The 20,755-nt window shown below is 30.7% G+C and overlaps 1 protein-coding gene across 9 annotated transcripts in view; it reads left to right on the forward strand.

Moving 5' to 3' along the window:
• Positions 1–20,755, forward strand: part of LOC136988271 (uncharacterized) — a 116,521-nt gene that overhangs the window by 55,273 nt on the left and 40,493 nt on the right. For 6 of the 9 annotated variants that reach the window (XR_010882738.1, XR_010882736.1, XR_010882735.1 and 3 more), the window contains one exon: positions 9,687–14,947. Coding sequence is in view for 2 of the 9 variants with exons in the window: in XM_067286132.1 (XP_067142233.1) it covers positions 9,833–14,947 (5,115 nt within the window). In the remaining 7 variants the exon portion in view is untranslated. The remainder of the gene's footprint in view (positions 1–9,686; positions 14,948–20,755) is intronic. The other 3 variants (XR_010882739.1, XR_010882741.1, XM_067286133.1) reach the window with 1 other exon arrangement.

The raw sequence follows: 20,755 nt of genomic DNA on the forward strand, positions 1-20,755 counted from the left end.
CATTTTGTGCATGTTGTTTTCCAATACTGTCTGTGGAATGTATTTGTAATATGGTTCACGGATGTCTACTAATTTGTGTTTCTTTGCAAGCTCTCGATGTATTATATTTGCTACTTGATTATGTCTGTGTAAACAATCTGTCTGTGCCAAGAACTTGCAACTGGAAGTGATGTGTTGTATAATTTCTGGCATGATGTGACATTTTCTGCATGTGTCATTTGTGAGTGTTGCATCTTTGAGTATGTGTTTTCTGTAGTTTTTAGTATTAATGACCTGATCCTGTATGGCAATCATGAATCCTTCCGTCTCCCCAAAGAGGCATCCCCGAACTAACTAGCTCAGTGGTTCCCAACCTTTTCTAGGATGCAGAACACTTTTGTGAGCAATTTTCTTTAGCGGAACACTTACTTAAGTTAATATGAAATACATAAGCTTGTCATCAGTTATTTTATTAGAATTGAGCAGTTATAATTTAAAATCTCTACTCATATTATTAACGCCAATTCTAAGACAGAAAAAAATATACCTAAATAACTTTAATGGGAAACTTGTGCCTGATGTTTTTTACATATTTCATTCAGTTTTTATCATTGCCTTTATCTTATTCGAAACAGTAGTACACTCCATAAGTACGAGTCGTACATATATATTTAAGTTTATGAAAATTTTATGATTTTAATTTTTTGATATTCGGCGGCTCGAATACGATTGTACACTTTCCGATTTGTGACTAAATCTGCGGAACACTTGGGAGATGCTTACGGAACACCAGTTGGGAACCACTGAACTAGCTGTTTGATGCAGTTTTGTCAACAAAATCCTGATGCCAGGTCGTAAGGATGCCTGCCATGGAGTGCTTTTTGAGCCCACAATTGCTTAACGGTGTCTATGCTTTTTATGTTCTGTCATGTTCATATGTTGTGAGTGTAAGTTTAATGGTGTGTTATTTGAGTCTGCTAGAGTTACTGCTTTATGTAATTGTGATGTTTCTTGTTTTTCATAGAAAAACTCTTGCAGTGTCTGTATTTGTTTGTAGTAAAGGTTAACTACATCAATCAGACCACGTCCACCATCTTTACATGGAAGGGTCAGTCTTTCCATGGTGGATTTAGGATGATGATGTTTATGCTTAGTAAGTGTTCTTGTTTTTGTTTGGAGTTGCTCAAGATCTGTGTGAGTCCAATGTATAACTCCAAAAGAATATGTGAGTACTGGGATGACATACATGTTTATTGCTTTAACTGTGTGTTTTGCATTTAACTCTGTTCTAAGAATAGCATATAACCTACTTTGGTATTCTTTAATTAATCTTTGCTTTATTTATGAATGTTCTGTTAGTTTGGCCTATTGGAATCCTAAATACTTGTAGAACTCACCCTCTTCCATGGATTCAATATCGTCCCCATTTCCAAGTGCAAAATCCTTTCTTCAGGATTCCTTTTTCTATGTGAACTATTTTGCATTTGTTTAGGCCAAACCCCATTTGTATGTCCTTGGTGTACGAATGTGTGATTTGTAGGAGTTGATGAAGTTGTTTTTGTGTGGATGCATAAAGTTTTATGTCGTCCATGTACATCAGATTTGACAGTGTAAACTGTGTTGATTTTTTGTGTCTGATATTGTAACCATATTGCGTGTTGTTTAACATGTTGGATAATGGATTCAGGGCTAAGCAGAACCAGAGAGGACTCAAGGAATCTCCTTGAAAAATTCCTCACCTAATAGAAATTTGGTTTGTTTGTATGGAAGTGTTACTAATCCTGAGATGTAGTGTTGTTCTCCAGTGCTGCATAGTGTTTTGAAAGAATGCAATGAGTGATGGATGTATTTTGTACATGTGTAGAATATGTAGCAGCCAACTGTGTGGAACACTGTTGAATGCTTTTCTGTAGTCTATATATGCCATGTGTATGTTTCTGTGTTGTTTGTGTGCTTGCCGTAGAATGACTGAATCTATGAGTAACTGTTCTTTGCATCCCCTGTGGTTTCTTCGGCAGCCTTTTTGTTGTTCTGTTAGAATGTCGTGTTCTTCAACATGTTTGTGTATTTTGTTTGCGATACAGGATGTCAATAATTTGTAGAGTTTTGGAAGACATGTAATTGGTCTGTATTGTGTGGGGTCTGTGGTATTATTGTTTTTAGGTTTCGTGTAGGTGATGCCCTGAGTAAGAAATTTTGGCATGTCTTGTGGATTGAAGATGATATGTGTTAGGTGTTTAGCTAGTTCCTGGTGCAGTGAAGTAAATTTTTTGTACCAGAAATTGTGAATGTTGTCTACACCAGGTGTCTTCCAGTTGTGTGTTCTGTTAACAGAGTAGCAGATGTCGTGTAGGTTTATTTTAGCGCAGGGCATGGTTGGTATGTTACGCAAGTTTTTGTTTGCCTCCTCGATCCAGCCTGCATCAGCATTGTGCATAACAGCACTAGACCAAAGAGAAGACCAATAAGTTGTGAGTTCTTCTGTTGGTGTGCCACTTTGCTGTGTATCAGTGTTTGTTTTGATACTAATTTGTCCGTAGAAGAGTTTTTCATTGTTTGTGAATAATTTATTTTGTTGTTTTCATAGTGTACATGTTTTGTATTGTTTCAGTTTACGTGCTTTGGCTGCGAGTTTTTGTTTTAATGTATCAATGTACTCTGTAATGTGTGTGTTGTGACATTCATGTTTTATGAGTGTTTTGATTTTCTTGAAAACTTTTTGAGTTGTTTCTTTAATTTGGGTGTTATGTTGTTTTTAGCGTATTGTGTCAGCTTGCCTAATTGCTGTCTAATGTCATTTATTTGTATTTCTATTCTTCTCTGCCAAGCAGGCTTGTGATAGAATTGTGTTTTGTGTGTATTTGTCTCTGATTGTATTTTCTGTCCATGATGTGTCACTACTGTGACTGCCTCAGCATAAACTAATGTAAGAATGTCTGAGAGTGTAGAAATTGAATGAATGTAGTGTGGTAGTAGTGAGTGTTTACATAATTTAGTGTTTTTCCTACTACCTTTGACGTGTTGATTTTTGGTATTCGTGATTTTTGTGTGGGATCTGTACCTGTATATTTAGCGAATGTTTCCTGAAATATAAGTGAGAGTGTAGTAACTAAATCTATGTCTATGTTATCAGTGATGGATGAGAAAGCGTCTGTAGTATCATTAATGGTAGTTGTTGTATGCATGTTGTTATCAATGCTTGTTGCTGGATTATCCTGACAGATTACGTGATCTTCATTAATGTTAGATGTTTCAGTCTGTTGATGTATTTGATCTGCAACCTGTTGTTTGATAAGTTCAAGTGTTGTTTGTGAGATAAGGTTGTTGTTTATAATTGTTCTTTTTTGATCAACAATCCTTTGTTCTGTGACAGTGAGGTGAGGATATTGTTTTGTGAATTTATGGTGTAGTTGTCTGTATGCTGTCATGTTTATTTCGAGTGTTGTGATGGTGTAGTAAGTATGGATGATAAACTCGTTCATTTCTATTGTCTATTTCATCCGTTGGCGTGGTTTTCCAGCCTTTGTGGTCTGTGGATGCATTGCCACAGAAACACCAAGGCTAGGTTTGTTCGTCACATCTGTTGAGGGTATTGCAGTAGCCATGCTTGGACCAGTGCTGCTTTCGCCACCGGTAACCAAGGGAGACTGTGGCCTATTTTTCGAACGTGAGCCTCTGCCTAACTCACGAACGCAGACCTTGTTAACCCAGGCGACATCCAAGCCAGTATCACATTTAGATCTGGTACTACCATGATAAATATCACTACAGAATGTGGGTGTGGTCACTCTTAGCTTCATTTCTCCCCATAGACCTTACTGGCATGGGTGTCCCTACCAGGAGCTTGTGCTCCAGCCTGCATTGCTCTATGGTTCAGTAAAATTACTGGGCTCTCCCATCACGACCAGGTGGTGATAATGGGAGAGTTATTATTATTACTAACATCACAAACTTAAAGCAATAAACACACATGTTGTTCCAACACTCATTCACTGTGAGTGGTGAAACAACATATGTACTACACTCAAACCTGTTTTTGTGCGGTTTTTTTTGTGCGATTTTTTATACGTGCAATGTGTTTTGTGCAATTATTTTTGTGCAGTATACCAATTTGATTGAAATTCATATACCGCACACAAAAAATCACACAAAAGAAATCGCACAAATAAAACATCGCACAAAAATAGACCGCACAAAAACAGGTTTGAGTGTATTTGTATAATTAATTTGGTATATACATAGAACAAATAGAGAATTAGAACAGGTCCAAAGGAAAATACAAACATAATATTTGATAAAACATAACAAATGCTATTCTAAATTCTCCACAGAAAGGTTGACTTTTCCTTGTAAAGAAGGAAAACAAGGTCTCACAGAAGTAGAAAATCTTCACAATTGCACAAAGCTGTATCTTTGGCAGTTAAAAAACAATACACCATAGAACTCACACAAAACTGACCTGGATATAACACAATATACAAAGTACAAAGACCCCATCAAGCAGTCTTAGATCTGGAGTAATCATTAATGATCACTCCAGATCTAAGTAATTCACAGTAATCATTCATAGTTCACAGTCATCAATTCTCAGTAATCATTTTAATGATCTCAGCCAGATCATGATGACAAAATTGCATTAAACTGCTGGCTTACTCAGGTGTCTCTTTGAAGAGAAGAAAGAATTTGTGATTATCATACAAGACCAGATCATAAATACAAAATACCATAGAAAGCACATTTTAAAAGACAATCTTATAGACAACACTTTTAGAAATTATACATGCACAAAACTATATAACATATTACATCAGGTTGCAAGCATTCAACATATACAAAGTACTCTATTTGCAAAGTACTCTACAAGCAAATGTAATACATGAAAAGCTTGTAAACAAACAATTAAAAACTTAGTAACCATATTAAAAATACACATCATAGGCAGTCTTAGAAAACAACAAACACAAAATGTAGTATGACCAAGCCATAATTGCAGACAAAAACAATGCACACAACCAAACAGAATTACATACATCATAGACATATCCATTCCAACAACAAGCATTCAAACAACAAGTCCAACAAACAACAACAATCACATAAACATTTCAATATAAACATACATTGAAAAAATTAGAAAAACATTCATAACTTACCATAAAGTAAAATGTCTGTGGAAAATGGATAAGGCCTACTGTTATAATCTTTTGCACAAGTTTCATACTATGAGGGTGATTTCAATAGTAAGTCAAAAATAAATCCTTTATAGTTATCTATAATGACTGCTTATCTCACAAAGCTATGTACAACTGGATTGAGAAATTCCATAAAGTTTGCTCTATTGTTTTTGATGATGAAAGGCCATTTTCATTTCAACTGGTGAGAACAAGTCAAAAGTGGAAACAATGATACTGCACAATAGACAAGTAACAGTTGGATACATGGCAGCCAAAATTGGATGTTTGAGTTGACACGCAAAATCATGCATTATCAGAATGTGTGTGCAAGATGTATTCCAAAAGTGCTTACCCCAAAAATGAATCAGGGTTGCAATCTGTCTGAAAAATTTGCCACCTTAAAACACAGAAGAGACATAATGCTGTGGCAGATTGCATACTTGCCAATCATCAGCATTTTGTATGCTCTGTCAGTGGACAGGCTACTTTTCCTTTTTGTCAACATTTTAAAGAATTTGATATTATCACATAAACACTTCATTCAATGAGTCTAATACCAATATATAGTATATGCTGACAATATTGTATGTATTTTATTACAAACAACTGAAGTGAACCAGAATGATGATCTCAGATTCTTTCACTTAGGAAAGAACCGAGATTGATATTTTGATATATTATGTTGGTATGGGTATGAGAATTTTAGCTCAGATATGATAATTTTAAATGACAAATATGTTAAATTGTATCATCAAGTCTGGCAATGTTAGTGTTTTTATGTTGGCAGTTAAATCAGTTATGGCTAACTCATTATCAGAAGGAAACGAGTTACTTTTACAGTTAGACAAAATTATTGAGCAGCTTCCACTCAAAAAGAAGAAACATCTGATTCATCACTTAAGCATATACAGACCATGTGATATGAACTTTCTCAGGAAAAGAAACTGGAGATTTGTGATATTTTACAAAAATTTGTAATTTTTATAAAATAGTAAAATAGACTGATGATGTAATTGTAAAAGCCTTACTGTCCTTAATTCTAATATTATTGTTAATTGTCTACTTGGACTTTACTTATTAATAGGACTTTATACTGGTGTTTAAAGATTGGCACAGTAATGAAAGTTAGTTCAGGAAAAAACAAAATTTCTTTATTATATCACCCGTAGTAATAATTTCTGAATTTCTAATTACAGAAATTATTACTACAGATACTAATTACAGAAATTATTACTAATGATATAATAAAGAAATTTTGTTTTTTCCTGAACTAACTTTCATTACCGTGCCAATCTTTAAACACCAGTATAAAGTCCTATTAATAAGTAAAGTCCAAGTAGACAATTAACAATAATATTAGGCTGATGATGGTTTTGCCACATAGCATTGCAAGGCCTCCCATGCATTACAATGTGGCAAATGAAAAGATATTCTGTATAATAAGAAAAAGTAAGACAGAGATAGTAAATAAATCACAATCAGAAAAATTGTTGTCTTTAATAATTGCAATGAAAGTTAATAAACTGACTGATAGCAACTGTCATAAGTACACTGAAACACTAACAAAGGAAACTATAGCACAAACCCATATAGCAGGAGACAATCATCATGCAAGAATATCACGACTCCTGACAGATCAAGGGACATATCATAAATCTAGATGTAGATTTATGATATGTCCCTTAAAATACTTGAACTTCTTAAAATTGTGATGTTAAAGAGTATAAAGCTTTTGCCATGCTCTTGACAGCACTAGCTTTATAAAATATCATATGCAGAGATTATTAAATTTTGTTTATTAACAGTATTTAATAGAAGCCTGATGCAATATCAATGTTAATAAAAGAATTTTTCACTTTTTATGCTGTCAGCATTTTTCTCTCAACATCCCAGCTATTTCCCTTACTAAAGGTTGGTAAGTATGAGATTGTTATCAGCAGTGAGTCACAGGTACACCACTTTCAGCCATAGTCAAAACATGCATCCATGATATAGAAGTGCACAAGTTTGTACCTGTAGCCAAAAAGTTAAAGGTCATGCCTCCTGTTCTACAAAAGCATTTTACTGATAAAGTTTAAGAAGCATGACAGATTTCAACAGCATCACTTACTTTTCAGGGCCATGCGATTTGTTTCATAAAAGTCCTGTGGGCCATGTGCCCACAAGAAATGGCATGGACTGCTGATGGAAGAAGTGATACTTTTCATGACAATACATGCCTTATACTACACACAATATCCTTGTCACTGTTTAAAAATTAGGATGGACAGTATTCAGATACCCCACAGTATTGTCCCAACCTGGAACCCAGTGACTTTCATGTGTTTGAACCATAAAGGAACATCTTGGCAGATACATTTCTGAAGCAATGAGGAGGTGGAGAATGAGGTTTAATGTTTGGACTAGTATCTAAGACAATGGCTCAGTCCAAACATTAGACCTCAAAGATTTCTATGCTGAAGGATTTTAGAAAATTGTTAAACCATGAGACAAGTAAATGTACTGGATGATTACACTGAAAAGCAAATGTTTATATTACTAGAAATGAAAATCTGGTTTTCTTCTCAATTGTGTTTTTGACTTATTTATTTTTCCTTGTACACATATTCATTATACAAACGTGTATAAATATTAGACTTTGATAACAGTATATTATAGAAAGCAGGCATACTAAACATGTCACATAATCAGAAAATTCTTAAACATAGAATGTATATAATCAGTAGGCTACATAAATAAAATAAAACCATGTTCTGTAGTTATTCCTTGATCTTGGTTTAGCATAATATTAGGTAGTCATATATAAGCAAGTAGGATGTAATCCTATTTTACCATAATAAATGCTAAAATAAACTAAATAAATATCCAACTCAGCTTTAAACATTTAATAAACCATCAATACACCACCTTTCTTGTTGAGATAAACTTTTAAGTTTTTCTAATTTATTTTTTTGTCAACAATATCCATTAACATGGGTTCAAGAGTTGACCATCCAGCTTTTTATTCTGTATAAATAACTAATGTACAAAAAAAGCTAGTCAGTCAGTCTCTAAATGGTTCTCTGAGAATCATTATCAGATATTTATTAGCTTTTAAGATAAAAGGTTGAAGTTGTAGTGTCTACAAATATCAATTGAAGTGTGGATTGATTTAGAGAGAACTAAAGACATGGCATATTGAATGAAATGAAAGAATAAAATATAACATAAAAGCTTTGGAACAGCAAATGTTGGTTAGAATCCAAAGCTTTTATGTTGCATTCTATTCTGTATTTTACCTGAAGATGGTCTTTAAAAAAAAGATTTAAAAATATTTATAATTAAAAGTGTGTTTTGTGAATTTTGAATATCCAGTTAGTTTTTATTTGCTTTAATACTAATGGGAATTTATTTCTTTTTTAACTCCAATATTATAGCATTCTGTGTATTGTTATTAATGGATTAAAATCTATATCTGGTACAAAGTAAAGTTAATAATGTATAAATGAAAAACAAATTAAAGAAAATAACATTACAGTAGAGCATCGATTATCCGACTCAATTGGGGACTGGGGTTGGTCGGATAACTGAAAAAATGGATAACCGAAAAGTATGTAAAAATACATTATTAGTATAGTGTATTAGTATATTAGTATATCCCATGTAATAAGCATATTAGTATATCACTATTAACCTACTTCGCATTGAATTTTCATCGATGTTAAGCCTAACAAATTTTTTTTTAAAATAATAATCATCGTTAATTTTTTATTTTGCACAAAATAAATACAGAAATAAAGAAAAAATAGAAAATTAAGCCTGGTTTAAATACTGGCCTCCCTTTTATGGTCGAGCCAGTGTTTCCAGCTAAAACACGCAAAAATTTAACAAAAATAATATTAAAGTAGCTAAGACATAGCTAAATATTGTAGTGCCACATCATTAGTGGACATTTGAATTTGCCGACTAGAACGCAATCGGTTAACCAATGTGACGGTTGATCAGGGGTCAGATAATCAATGCTCTACTGCAGTTATATAACACTTACCTGGGACTGTCAAATAAAAAGTATAAATATGGAAAGCACAACCAAAGTTTTACTGTAATTAAGGAGCATCCCATAAATATAAAGGCACAACTTGTTATGCAAATAAAAGCTAAACTAATTATCATCTAACAAAACCAATTTAATTTCGAGGTAGTTACAATTTAACAATAAATTAATTACATGATTTTTTTAGTAAGTTGTAACTACCTCAAAATTAAATTGGTTTTGTTATATGATAATTAGTTTAGCTTTTATTTGCATAACAAGTTGTACCTTTATATTTATGGGATGTACTGTACCTTAATGTCAAGTTATAATAAATCAAGTATACAGTTTTGTAATACTATATTTATTAAAAACATACATTAGAAATATATTTTTAAAATTTTATTATGTGTACATTGTATGTATGTAATATTTTTATAAATAAACCAGTAATATATAGAATATTATTAATAAATTTTTAAAATTTATTATTTAGTTAAAAATTTTTCTTTTTCTTTTAGACTTTTATTGTTATGGAAATTAAGAAGATGCTACTTATGCAAAGATGGTCAACAGAAGATTTTAATATTGGAATTATAAAAAAGAAATCAACATGAACATTTAAAACTGTGAAAAAAATATATATATTTTTTGATGTCTGGAGATAATGGATTCAGACATTTCTGAAAATCTAGATAACAGTTGTGATATAAATATTTCAAACAGCTTTGTATTCAAAGCAAAAGGACCTCATGATACTCCTCGACCATGGGTATGTAAATTATGCCAATTTCCATTTAAATTCAAAGGAAATTTGTTAGAACATATGCGCTTTTTTCATCTGAAAGGAAAAGTTCCTTGTAATTATTGTGAGAAAACATTTCCCACATCAAATCATTTACGTAAGCATATGAAGGAGCATGCTTTTCAAAGAAATAGATGTCCTCATTGTGGAACAAAACTTGATGACATAAATTGTACATATGACGTACACCTTAACTTTTGCAAACGCCGCCCAAAAGTTCCATTGCGTAGTTGTGAAGGAATGAAAGTAACTGCTACCAATGGTATATCATCAAAACGTAAAAAGATTATAAATAATAATCATATTCATTCTTGGCAATGTATTGAATGCAACATTCAGTTTATGGATAAAGAATCATTCAATAAACATGAATGTCTTTCAGCTGCATCACCTTCTAAATCATCTAAATTAGATATTGCATCTAATATTTCAGAAAACATTCCAACTATGGATGAAATTCTCTCAGTTAATTTATCAAATATAGAATCAAGTAATCCAATAAGTCCAGAATCTTTAAGTTCTGTTGAATCTAGTATTCAGATAAATACATCAAATTCATCAAATGACTCATCAAATACTCCAAAGTCAGATATAATTTTCTCAATTAATTCAGCAAATGAAGAAACACACAATCATTTGAATTCTGATTTATCTAATTCTACTGATTCTAGTATTCATTTAAATACATCTAACTGTTCTAAACTTGCTAATATTCTTTCTGATAATTCTAAGAATTCAGATGAACCAATTCATCCATTATCTGATATTTCAAAATTAGATTCTAATAATATATCAAATGTCAATGAAAATATTTCAATAAATCCAATTAATTGTGAAAAATTCTCAGAAAATTCTCCAAAAGCAAGTATTTCTACAAGTATCTCACAGTCATTAACTTTAGTCGATACTCTTGCAGTTAATTCGACAATTTCAAATTTAAGTACTACTTGTTCATCTTCTGAAACTTCAAAATTAGATTCTGTAAAATCTGACAATGTTGTGAATATAACTAGTCCTGCAGCAATACCAAGTTCTTTAATTGCACATTCTGTTTCCACTAAAGATTTGGCTAAAACGAGTTTTTCAGAGTCATCTAATCATTCTTCACTTGAAATTAAACTTTGCAATTCAACAAATTTGAATAATTCTGGTACAGAGAAAACAACTACTACTAAGAGATATAAGGAGATACCTTCAAATACAACAAATTTATGCAATGAAATTTCAGTATCAAGTATTAATACTTCTAATTCTTCAAAATTTGATAATGGTTTGTTTACAGATGAATTAACAAATCTAAAAACAAATATTTCAGTACCAAATATAGCATCTAATTTTTCAGGACTTAATATTCTCCCATTAAATTCAACAGTTTCAAATTTAAATACTGAAATGCCAAATCTATCAACTACTGCCTATTCTAGATTTGATGTTGATACAATAACTCAAGATTCATCAAAGGTTAATACTAGTACACCTATAACAGATACAATAACTAGTTCTTCGGGATATAATTCTTTGCTAAATATTAATTCTGTAAATTCAAGTTGGGAATCGCTTGGTCTTTCTATGGCAGGTTCATTTACTTCTAATCCTCCAAGATTTATGTCATCATCTACTGATTCATCAAACTCAAATATTCTCCTGAATGGAATTCCAAATTGTTCTAGAGTTTTTGATTCATCAAATACAATGAATTCAAATTTAAATATTAGTAATCCTGGAACAAACACAGTTTATAATTCTTCAAGATTTGATAATAGATCAACTGATTTTTCAACTTCTTTTGTACCTACAGCTGGAATGACACAACCTAATTTGAGTCTTTCACCTAAAAGTTCGAGTTTGCTAGCTTTGGCAAATTTCTGCAATCAGAAGCAGCTCAATACAAAAGACAGTGTTTATTCTTCACATTTGAGAACATTCTCAAGAGCCATCGATTCAGTATCTCATAATAAAGAAATTTTATCAAGAACTACAAATTTTAATATTCCGCCAATTAATCATAGAAATAATTCCTCAATTCCTAATTTATATAATAATGAACTGAATTTTGCACCTCCTGTTTTTAATTCTTATATGTTTCCATCGTCTGGAATAAGGATGACACCACCTATGAATTTTCCTCAAAATGTTCCAAACTTTTTTAATCCTATGTTAAGCACTCTAAGGCCACCAACACAATGCTTTCCATTTGTAAGAAATTCTGTTGAGAATATAAGTTGTAATCCAAGGAATTCAATTGAAAATATATCATGTAATTCTATTAATGCATCATTTATTCCAAGATTACATCCATATCAATTAAATAAAACAAATTCTGCCAACATCCATTGTATTGAATGTCAATATCCATTTTGTCTCAGTCAGCTAAAATCTCGTGAGATACCTTATCGATGTCCTTATTGTTCAATGGTGTTTAAAAAGATAGAATGCTTAAATAATCACGTAGCATCTGTTCATGTGACAAAAACATACCAAAATATAAATTCTCCCACTATATTTAATAGAAATTACAATATATTATGTTGTGAATACTGCAAGAATAATTTCTGTGATCAAAAATCACTCATTGCTCACATCCAACAGTGTCCATTAAAGAAATGTGATAATTTAGAAATAAAAAGTACATGGGTTTGTAATAATTGTAACAAATATTTTACTTCAAAATTATTACTTTTAGATCATAGTGCATCTTGCAAAATTCCTGTAATGCAAATAAAACCTCAAGCTTATATTGAAAAACCTCAAACTGCAAGTATATCATCAGAACAGAATAAACAGGAAAATAATGAAAGACAAAATTCTTTTGTTAATATTAGTCATGATAAATCAGTTGTTTCTCCATTAGAACATAATTTATCCAAGTCTCAAAACTTGAGCTGCATAACTTGTGGACATACTATTTATGGTAAAGGAAAGCTTTGTGTATTTTGTTGGTTGAAATTTACACTGAGCCAAGATTTTAAGAAATTAATGAATAGTGAACTGACACTTGCATTTACATCACAAAGCATACTTTATAAACCTATTAGTTCAAAAACTTTTCAATCTGATATTGAAGTTTCAACAGAAATTGCTTACTGTGATAAATTTAAATTAAAATGTTACTTTTGTGCATGCCACTTCTCTAATATTCCTAGTTTTGAAGCACATTTAGACAATTGCTGTAAAAATAAAGGGTCTGAAAACATAGGTGTAATATGTTGTTATTGCTTAAATATTTTTACAGAGGTATCAGCTTATACAGATCATGCTAAAAATTGCAAAAATTATTTAGCTGATAAATTATCATCAGAAAATACCTCAAATAATATAATGAGGCTTAATGAGAAAGCAGATTTACAACAATCTTTACCTGATAAGAAGATATGGGAATGCAATAAATGCAATAAAGTTTTTACTACTATACCATTGTTTAATGCACATCTTCCAATGTGTAAAATTGATAAACTTAATGATATAAAGAATAAAGTTAAAAGGCTTAATAATAATGTAGATGAACAATTATTAAAATTTCCTGCCAAAGTCAGTTCAAAAACATTTCCTCTTTCAAAGTGTTTTGAAAAGAAAATGTCTTCAGTTAAGTTATATTGTCCACGATGTGGATTTTGTTTTGATAGCAAACAAAAATTGAAGTTCCATCCATGCAAACAAATTTTGAAGCATATGACCTCATGTTCTGTGCATTTAGAGCCTTTGACAGGCAGTAAAATAATGTTAATGGCCCAATTACTGTGTAAAAATGGTCATTCTAAACGGATAGGTACGCAAAAGAAACATTGTCTTTCATATCGGCAAAGATATAATGAAATATTTTCGTCATCTAAAATTCTAGTTAATAATTCTACAAACACACAAAAAAATTGTGAATTTAGTGAAAATTTATCCAAAAGTAATTCAAATAAAAAAAGGATTATTGATGATGATAACTCATTAATTAATGTATTTTCTGATTATGAAAAGAAATTTCATAAGCTTACACAATTTCATACAACAATATATTCTCATAAATTTGTTTGTATATGTGGTCAAGTAAGGCCTTATCTTCAAGCATCAATTCATATGAAAATTCATAAATGTAGTAAAAATCATCAAATGAAATTCTTGAAACCTCTTTGGCCAAGTGAATTCAAAAAATATAACAATTTAACCTCTTTTTCATGTAAAAATTGCAAGAATATCTTTCAAAATGTTGAATTTTTCACAGGTCATTTAACTTTTTCATATGCATGTAGGACGTTTTACAGGCAAATGGCCAAAAAGAGGAAAAAACTGAAAAAACCAGTAAAAAGTAAAATTATTCATAAACCAAATAATGTAAATATTTGTCATAATTCTTTTTCAGAAATATGTACATCTAAACAGAGTGAACAAAGTGAAGAAAAAATATATCAGTTATCTGATAAATCTAGTGTAGAAACTTGTAAGATGGTAGTACATAACAATATAGTTAAAAAAGAATCTTCCTTAAATGAACCAATTCCTAGTTTATCTTCTATAGAGTTTGCAGATAAAATTGCTAAGTGCATAAAAGAAATGTCTTCCAGGAGTATTGCACAAGAAAAACAAACAAAACAAGAATCTTTGAAGAGCACTTTAGACTCTAAGAACAAAATTGTTAAACTATCAAACTGTGATGGTTGGATGGTTGAATTTGATTCTGCTACTGGAGACTGGAGATACAATACGGTATTAAAGTACATTTGTGCAAGTTGTTATAAATCTTTACTTTCCAAAACAAGTTTAATTGATCATTTGAAAAAAGAGCACAATATACATGGTGTTATAAAACTTTCAGTCATAAAGAAACAAAAGTCCAGTGATAGTGTTTCTAATGAATGCAAAGACAAGAAAGATTATTCTGTAAATATTGAACCAATTGAACGTTCCTCATGGTCTCCTATCATCACAAATACATTTTCACTCAGTTTATCAAGTTTTGAATGTCAAGTTTTGAATAATGGTAAGAAAAATGTAAGTATAATAATGTATGATTGATTGATTTGAAAAATTTCATTAATGCAAATATTTATTATAAAAACTTTTTATTTTTAAGTTTAGTACATATACAAAAACATAGTTTCCATGTTTTTGCATATGTGAAATTAAGCTAAAATCTAATTACAAATATAAATTTTTTAAAAATTAAATTTACAATTAATGAATAAATTCCTAATTCAATAAGTAAATCTGGTAAATTTTAATATAAAAATAACTGTCTAGATAGCAACTAAGACATACTCAACTTTTTAAGCAGCAAAAATTCCTTTAATAACTAATGTTTTCAGTCTTATTGAAAGACCATCTTCAGGTTTACAAAGATTTCATTGAATGTTGCAAGTGTAACAATTTAGAATGCAAAAAAATAGAACATAAGTTTTGCAATGCTGATCATTTTAAATTAAAACAAAAAATAAAACACAATAAAATAATATAAATGAACATCATAAATACATTAAAATAGAAATAAAATAAATAAATGTTTCCCTTGGGCAGAGAAAAAACAAAAGTTACAAATAAATGTAAACAAGAAATAAAAAAAACCAGTAAAGTTCATATATATGTGATTAAAATAAAGTCTTCCAGGTTACGCGGGGTTGTTGATCTCAAACCACGTCTTCCATGTGGAAGATAGCATATTGTGGTTACAATTCCCCCCCCCTTGTTTATATTTATTTGTAACTTTTGTTTTTTCTGCTCTTGAGAGTAATATTTATTTATTTTACATTTTGGTATTTATGGTATTTTTTACATTATTTTATTTCGTTTTTTTCGACTTAAAATGTTAAACATTCCCAAAGCTTATGTTCTATTTTCTTGCATTCTAAATTGTTAGTTTCACATCTTTCAATAACACTAAAAATGTTAGTTATTAAGACTTTTTGCTACTTAAAGCAGTTGTGAGTGTCTCAATTGGTAAATTTTAATATAGAGTATTAAATAAGTAATTATTAAAGATTTCTGTTGTTGTTGTTACTGAATTAAATTACTGTTTAAATAAAGTTACATATTAAATTATTTATAAAAGAAAATAAATATAACAAAATTTTATACAGTGCTAATGATAAAAGATCTGTTTATAAAACCAGTATTTCATTTTAATTAAATATTTCAAATTATATGTAATAGACATGTACAGGATGTACTGTACATATGCTGATATTATATGATGAAAGATAAATATTTATATTTATTTTGGCAAAATAAAAATATTTCTGAATGTAGAAGTTGGAAGTTTAAAGACAAAAAATTTTAATATGCTTAATTTTAGATGCTTTTTTTTTCTTTTTAAACTCTTTTTGCCCTATGGGCACTAAGAGGGCCTCTTATAGCAAGCCCATTATAGGTTTGGCCAGGCCCACAATGGGTTGGCCAGGTGGTGAGAGACGGGCCGACATATCTGGTCGGACCCCCAAAAAATTCCTGGGGACTTTTCAACCCGTCTTGATTCGATCCCGGGTCCCCCAGAGTGGTAGGCTGCCACCTTGATCGCTTGGCCATCTGGCCATCTATTGTTAGATGCTTTATAATGTACAGTATGTAAGATAATCTTTATTAAAATCTTAGAAAAATCTCCAGTTATCATATATAAATGTTCATAATAATTTCAAAAAATTTTTATACATCAATTTTTATTAAGCATTTGCTGCAATTTATTATAATTACAAGTAAATCCAAGAAAAAGATAAAAAGATCTCTTTCTTGGATTTACTTCTATACAGATCCCCTACTGGGCTGTCCTTTCCTGTTTTTTTATTATAGTCTTCATGTCTGCTAGTTATAATAATTTGTTGAAAAAATAAAAATATATTCAATATACTATTGTTGATTTATCTGTTGTTTTTATTTTTCTGTTCATTTGATTATCTTCAACTTTATAGCACCAGATCATCTTTGTAGTACCTTCTAAACAATTTTCCAGGAGCTTAATACCTGGATAACAACTAACGTTTTCAATCCTTTAGCTGGATCATCTTCAGGCCATTCTACAGAATGCCACCATCATTAAGAGAGCCAAACAATCGGAAAAATATTAGGGCCTTAGAATCGCTGGATATATATAAAGCTGAAAACAAGGGAGAATCATTCCAAGGATGAAAAACATTTGTCCTAAGCATGGCAGACATTACATTACACCATATCCATGCCTTTTAATAACATCAAAATTTAAAATTTTTAAAAGTTTAAAGAAATAACAGTTTGAAATGGGTTTAATATCTTGTATCCCATTTTATAACAATGACATCACGCAACTAATTTACCTAGGAGACGTGTTTGATTAATGAAACAATTTTTAAAACGTGTTTATCTGAAGAAGATCCAGCTGAAGGATCAAAAACATTAGTCATTACCAAGGTATTATGCTACTGGAGAATTGTTTACAAAGTACTACAAAGATGGTTTGGTGCTATATTTCCACCCCAGTATTAAAAAGCAGCTTGTCACAACACTGTCCTAGTTCTTTGGCTTCTATATCAAGTGAAAAAACAGTAGCTTGTCAACTTGGTCTGGAGAAAGTAACTGATTGAATATTGATGCCAATGACTTTAAATGGGTCTTAATGTTGTTTTAAAGATTGTCATTAGTCTTGAACCTCTGCCTTCCTAGCCACTTTTTCTGTTCAGGAAAGAGGTGGAAGTCACTTGGCACTAAATTGGGGCTGTACGTTGGGTGTTTAAAAAGTTTCGAGCTAAGTGGAAGTCTGAAAGGTGACAGTCTTCACACCTTTAATGTGTGAAGACTTCCATCTCTTTTCTGAACTGAAAACGTGGCTAGCAGGGCAGAGGTTTGACACTAATGATAGCCTTAACAACGTTGTTTTGAAGATCATCTCAATTCACTGGTGGTGACATTCTATGACAAGGGAATGGAAAAGCTCGTCCACAGATATGACAAATTCCTCAATCTTCACGGTGATTATGTCGAAAAGTAACCATGTTTGCACCTAACTTTTGGTAATAAATTCATTTTGTTATTTATGCTTGTCTTTGTTTTATGGAGCATCAGATCTTGGAAAAAAAACAGTTCTCATATAACATGTAATAAATATTATTAGGTACTCCATACTTAAAGAATTTTGTTTTATTATTATTTTTATATTTGTTAAATTGAATATCTTATTGTTGAAATGCCTCGAATCTCAAATAAATTGTTATTAAATAAGGTTTTAAATTGAAATAATTAGATATATGTTTTTAAATTAAATTTTGCAAGACCTCTTCTGAGGAACACGAGGCACACTGATTCTACTTGCTTCATGGCTCTGAATATGTATCTATGCAACTGCTCATATGCATTACAATTTTTTCTTTTTACTGTTTGCACACCATTATATCCTTTTTGAAACTCATAAAGCATAATATGCCTGATATGCTTTTTATCTGAAGACATTACAAACTAGACTTTATTCAAACAAAATGTGAAGTAGAGTTTAAAGTAAGCTTCTACCAAACAATAAAATCTCACACTATCTATAATATGTTAAATTTTACAGCTTTATAATTAAATCATACAAACAAAAATCAGACTCAGCTTTGTGAAATACTTAATGAAGTAACAGTAACACCTTCTGCTACTGAGAAAGAAATGTTTATTAAAACTAAAACACATTTTCAACCTAATACAATAGGTCATCTTCATGTGTAACTGAATTCAAACATCTCTTCAAAAAAATGGAACATTTAAATGAAGGAAAGTCCAAACTGTTACATTTAAAATTTAAAATGAAACATTAAACAAATTATCAATTAAATAAATAAAATATATATAACAAAAGTAAAGTAAAATAAAATGTTTTTGAAGGGGTATTTGAACTCAGTTACATCTGAAGATGACCTATTGTATTAAGTTGAAAATGTTTGTTTTAGTTATAATAAACATTTCTCAGCAGCAGAAAGTGTTACTGTTACTTCATTAAATCATACATACAGTGAAAACTGCTTAGGCGTTTTCCACTTAGGTGGTTAGACCACCTGCATTCGACAGGCACCTGTCAAAATGGGCAAAAATTTCTGGCAATGAATAGTTTATACATAGAGTCTTCGTATAAGTTACCCGTATTAAATGACCACCTGTGTAACGTGACCACGGACATCAATTTTTGGTCCAAAACAACATAAAACAACTGTAATAAGTGACCACTTCCAGTGAATATATCTAGTTTAAACACTTGTTCGAACCCACCTCGGGTACTTCTTCCACCCTTGAAATTAGGTGCAGGTGTTAATGAATTAGTCTAGCAACAAAGGAAATCCATTTCAGTTTGTTTGAAATTGTCTGAAAAATGAAAGAAATGGAAAGTGCTGTTGTTAGAAGATTATCAGAGAAAGTGAAATTGGTTTATCACAACAGCAATTAGTGGCGAAGTTTAATTGTGGGAAATGTAAATTTATTTTACCTTAGACCTACAGTATTTTCCTTAGGGGTATAAAATATTGTACAGGATACAATTAATCAGCTGATCTCATCGTTTGATAAAATTTATTATTATTTATTTATTTATTTAGATGTTCATGTACTGTACAGTACATATGCAATAAATAGTTTCTGTATCAACCTACCTTATTTCCACAATATTTTCAGAAAAATAATATTCAAGTAATTTTTGCACGCAAAATATTCAAAAAAACAATAAATGCATTAATGCAAAATCAGTTTTGCATTAATGCATTTATTGCATTACATCAGTTTTACAGGCAACCTTCCTTTTTTGATTCTGCGATCGCAGAATGTAATGAAATCGTATTATGAGAAAAAAATAATAAAATCATTTTATTATTAATTAATAATTTTTCTTATTGTAGTTAAGAAAATATTAAATATTAAAAAGAATACAGTATTTTTAAAGTTAAAATAAGACAAAACTAACAAAAACCAAAATCAAAGTGATGGAAAGATTCGATGCGCTTGTATATCGAAGACGTGATACACATTACTGAGGAGTGAACAAAAAAACAAAGTTGAATTAATTAAGTCGGAAAAAAGAAAGTGTGCATTATAGTCAAGAAAATGCAAATATTATATTAATCTTTAAAATATTAGTATTAAGTCTGTCTTATAAAATTGTGATGACTCCTGTAAATCCAATTATCTGATAAGAATAAAATACAATACCAATATAACTATCATCGAAAAAATTTGCTTATTTTTGCTCACCTCAAGTTTTGCTTAGTAGACATGGCTAAAAAATGAGCAAAATATGTACAGAAATACGGTATTGCAGCATAACCTGTCTTAGACGACCACCTGTCTAAAAGACCACTTTTTGAAGGAACTGTGTGTGGTTGCCATAGACAGGTTTTACTGTATATGTTAAAATGCCAAAGTCCACAGTGTGCAACTAACAAATGCAATTTTCATTTTATTATACATATTTAAGTATTTTATTTATGTTCATGTTTTAATTCACTGTTAGGGCATTTAATAGTGATATTTTTACCTTAAATTGTGTGTATTTTCTGTTTTAAGTTTATTGAAATGGGTGTTGTTTAAGGTCTGGGAATAGATTAATTGACTTTACATTATTTCTAATGGGAAAAATTGATTCAGACTTCGAAAAACCTCCTGGAATGAATTAAATTCCAAGTACAAGGAACCACTGTATAATGCTGACATAAAATAAAAATTATTATAAATTTAAGGAATAATTTTTTAAGCAAAGATGTAGGAATTTCATGAACTAAAATGCATTAATGGACTGTTTTCATCCTTAACCTGGTTAATGGACCATTTTCAGGAATGAACAGACACAAAAGGTATGCTCTCTTATAGGCATTCTTCTTA

Source organism: Centruroides vittatus, unplaced genomic scaffold, assembly GCF_030686945.1.
Source record: "Centruroides vittatus isolate TY-2023 unplaced genomic scaffold, ASM3068694v2 scaffold_324, whole genome shotgun sequence".
NCBI classification, from domain to species: domain Eukaryota; kingdom Metazoa; phylum Arthropoda; class Arachnida; order Scorpiones; family Buthidae; genus Centruroides; species Centruroides vittatus.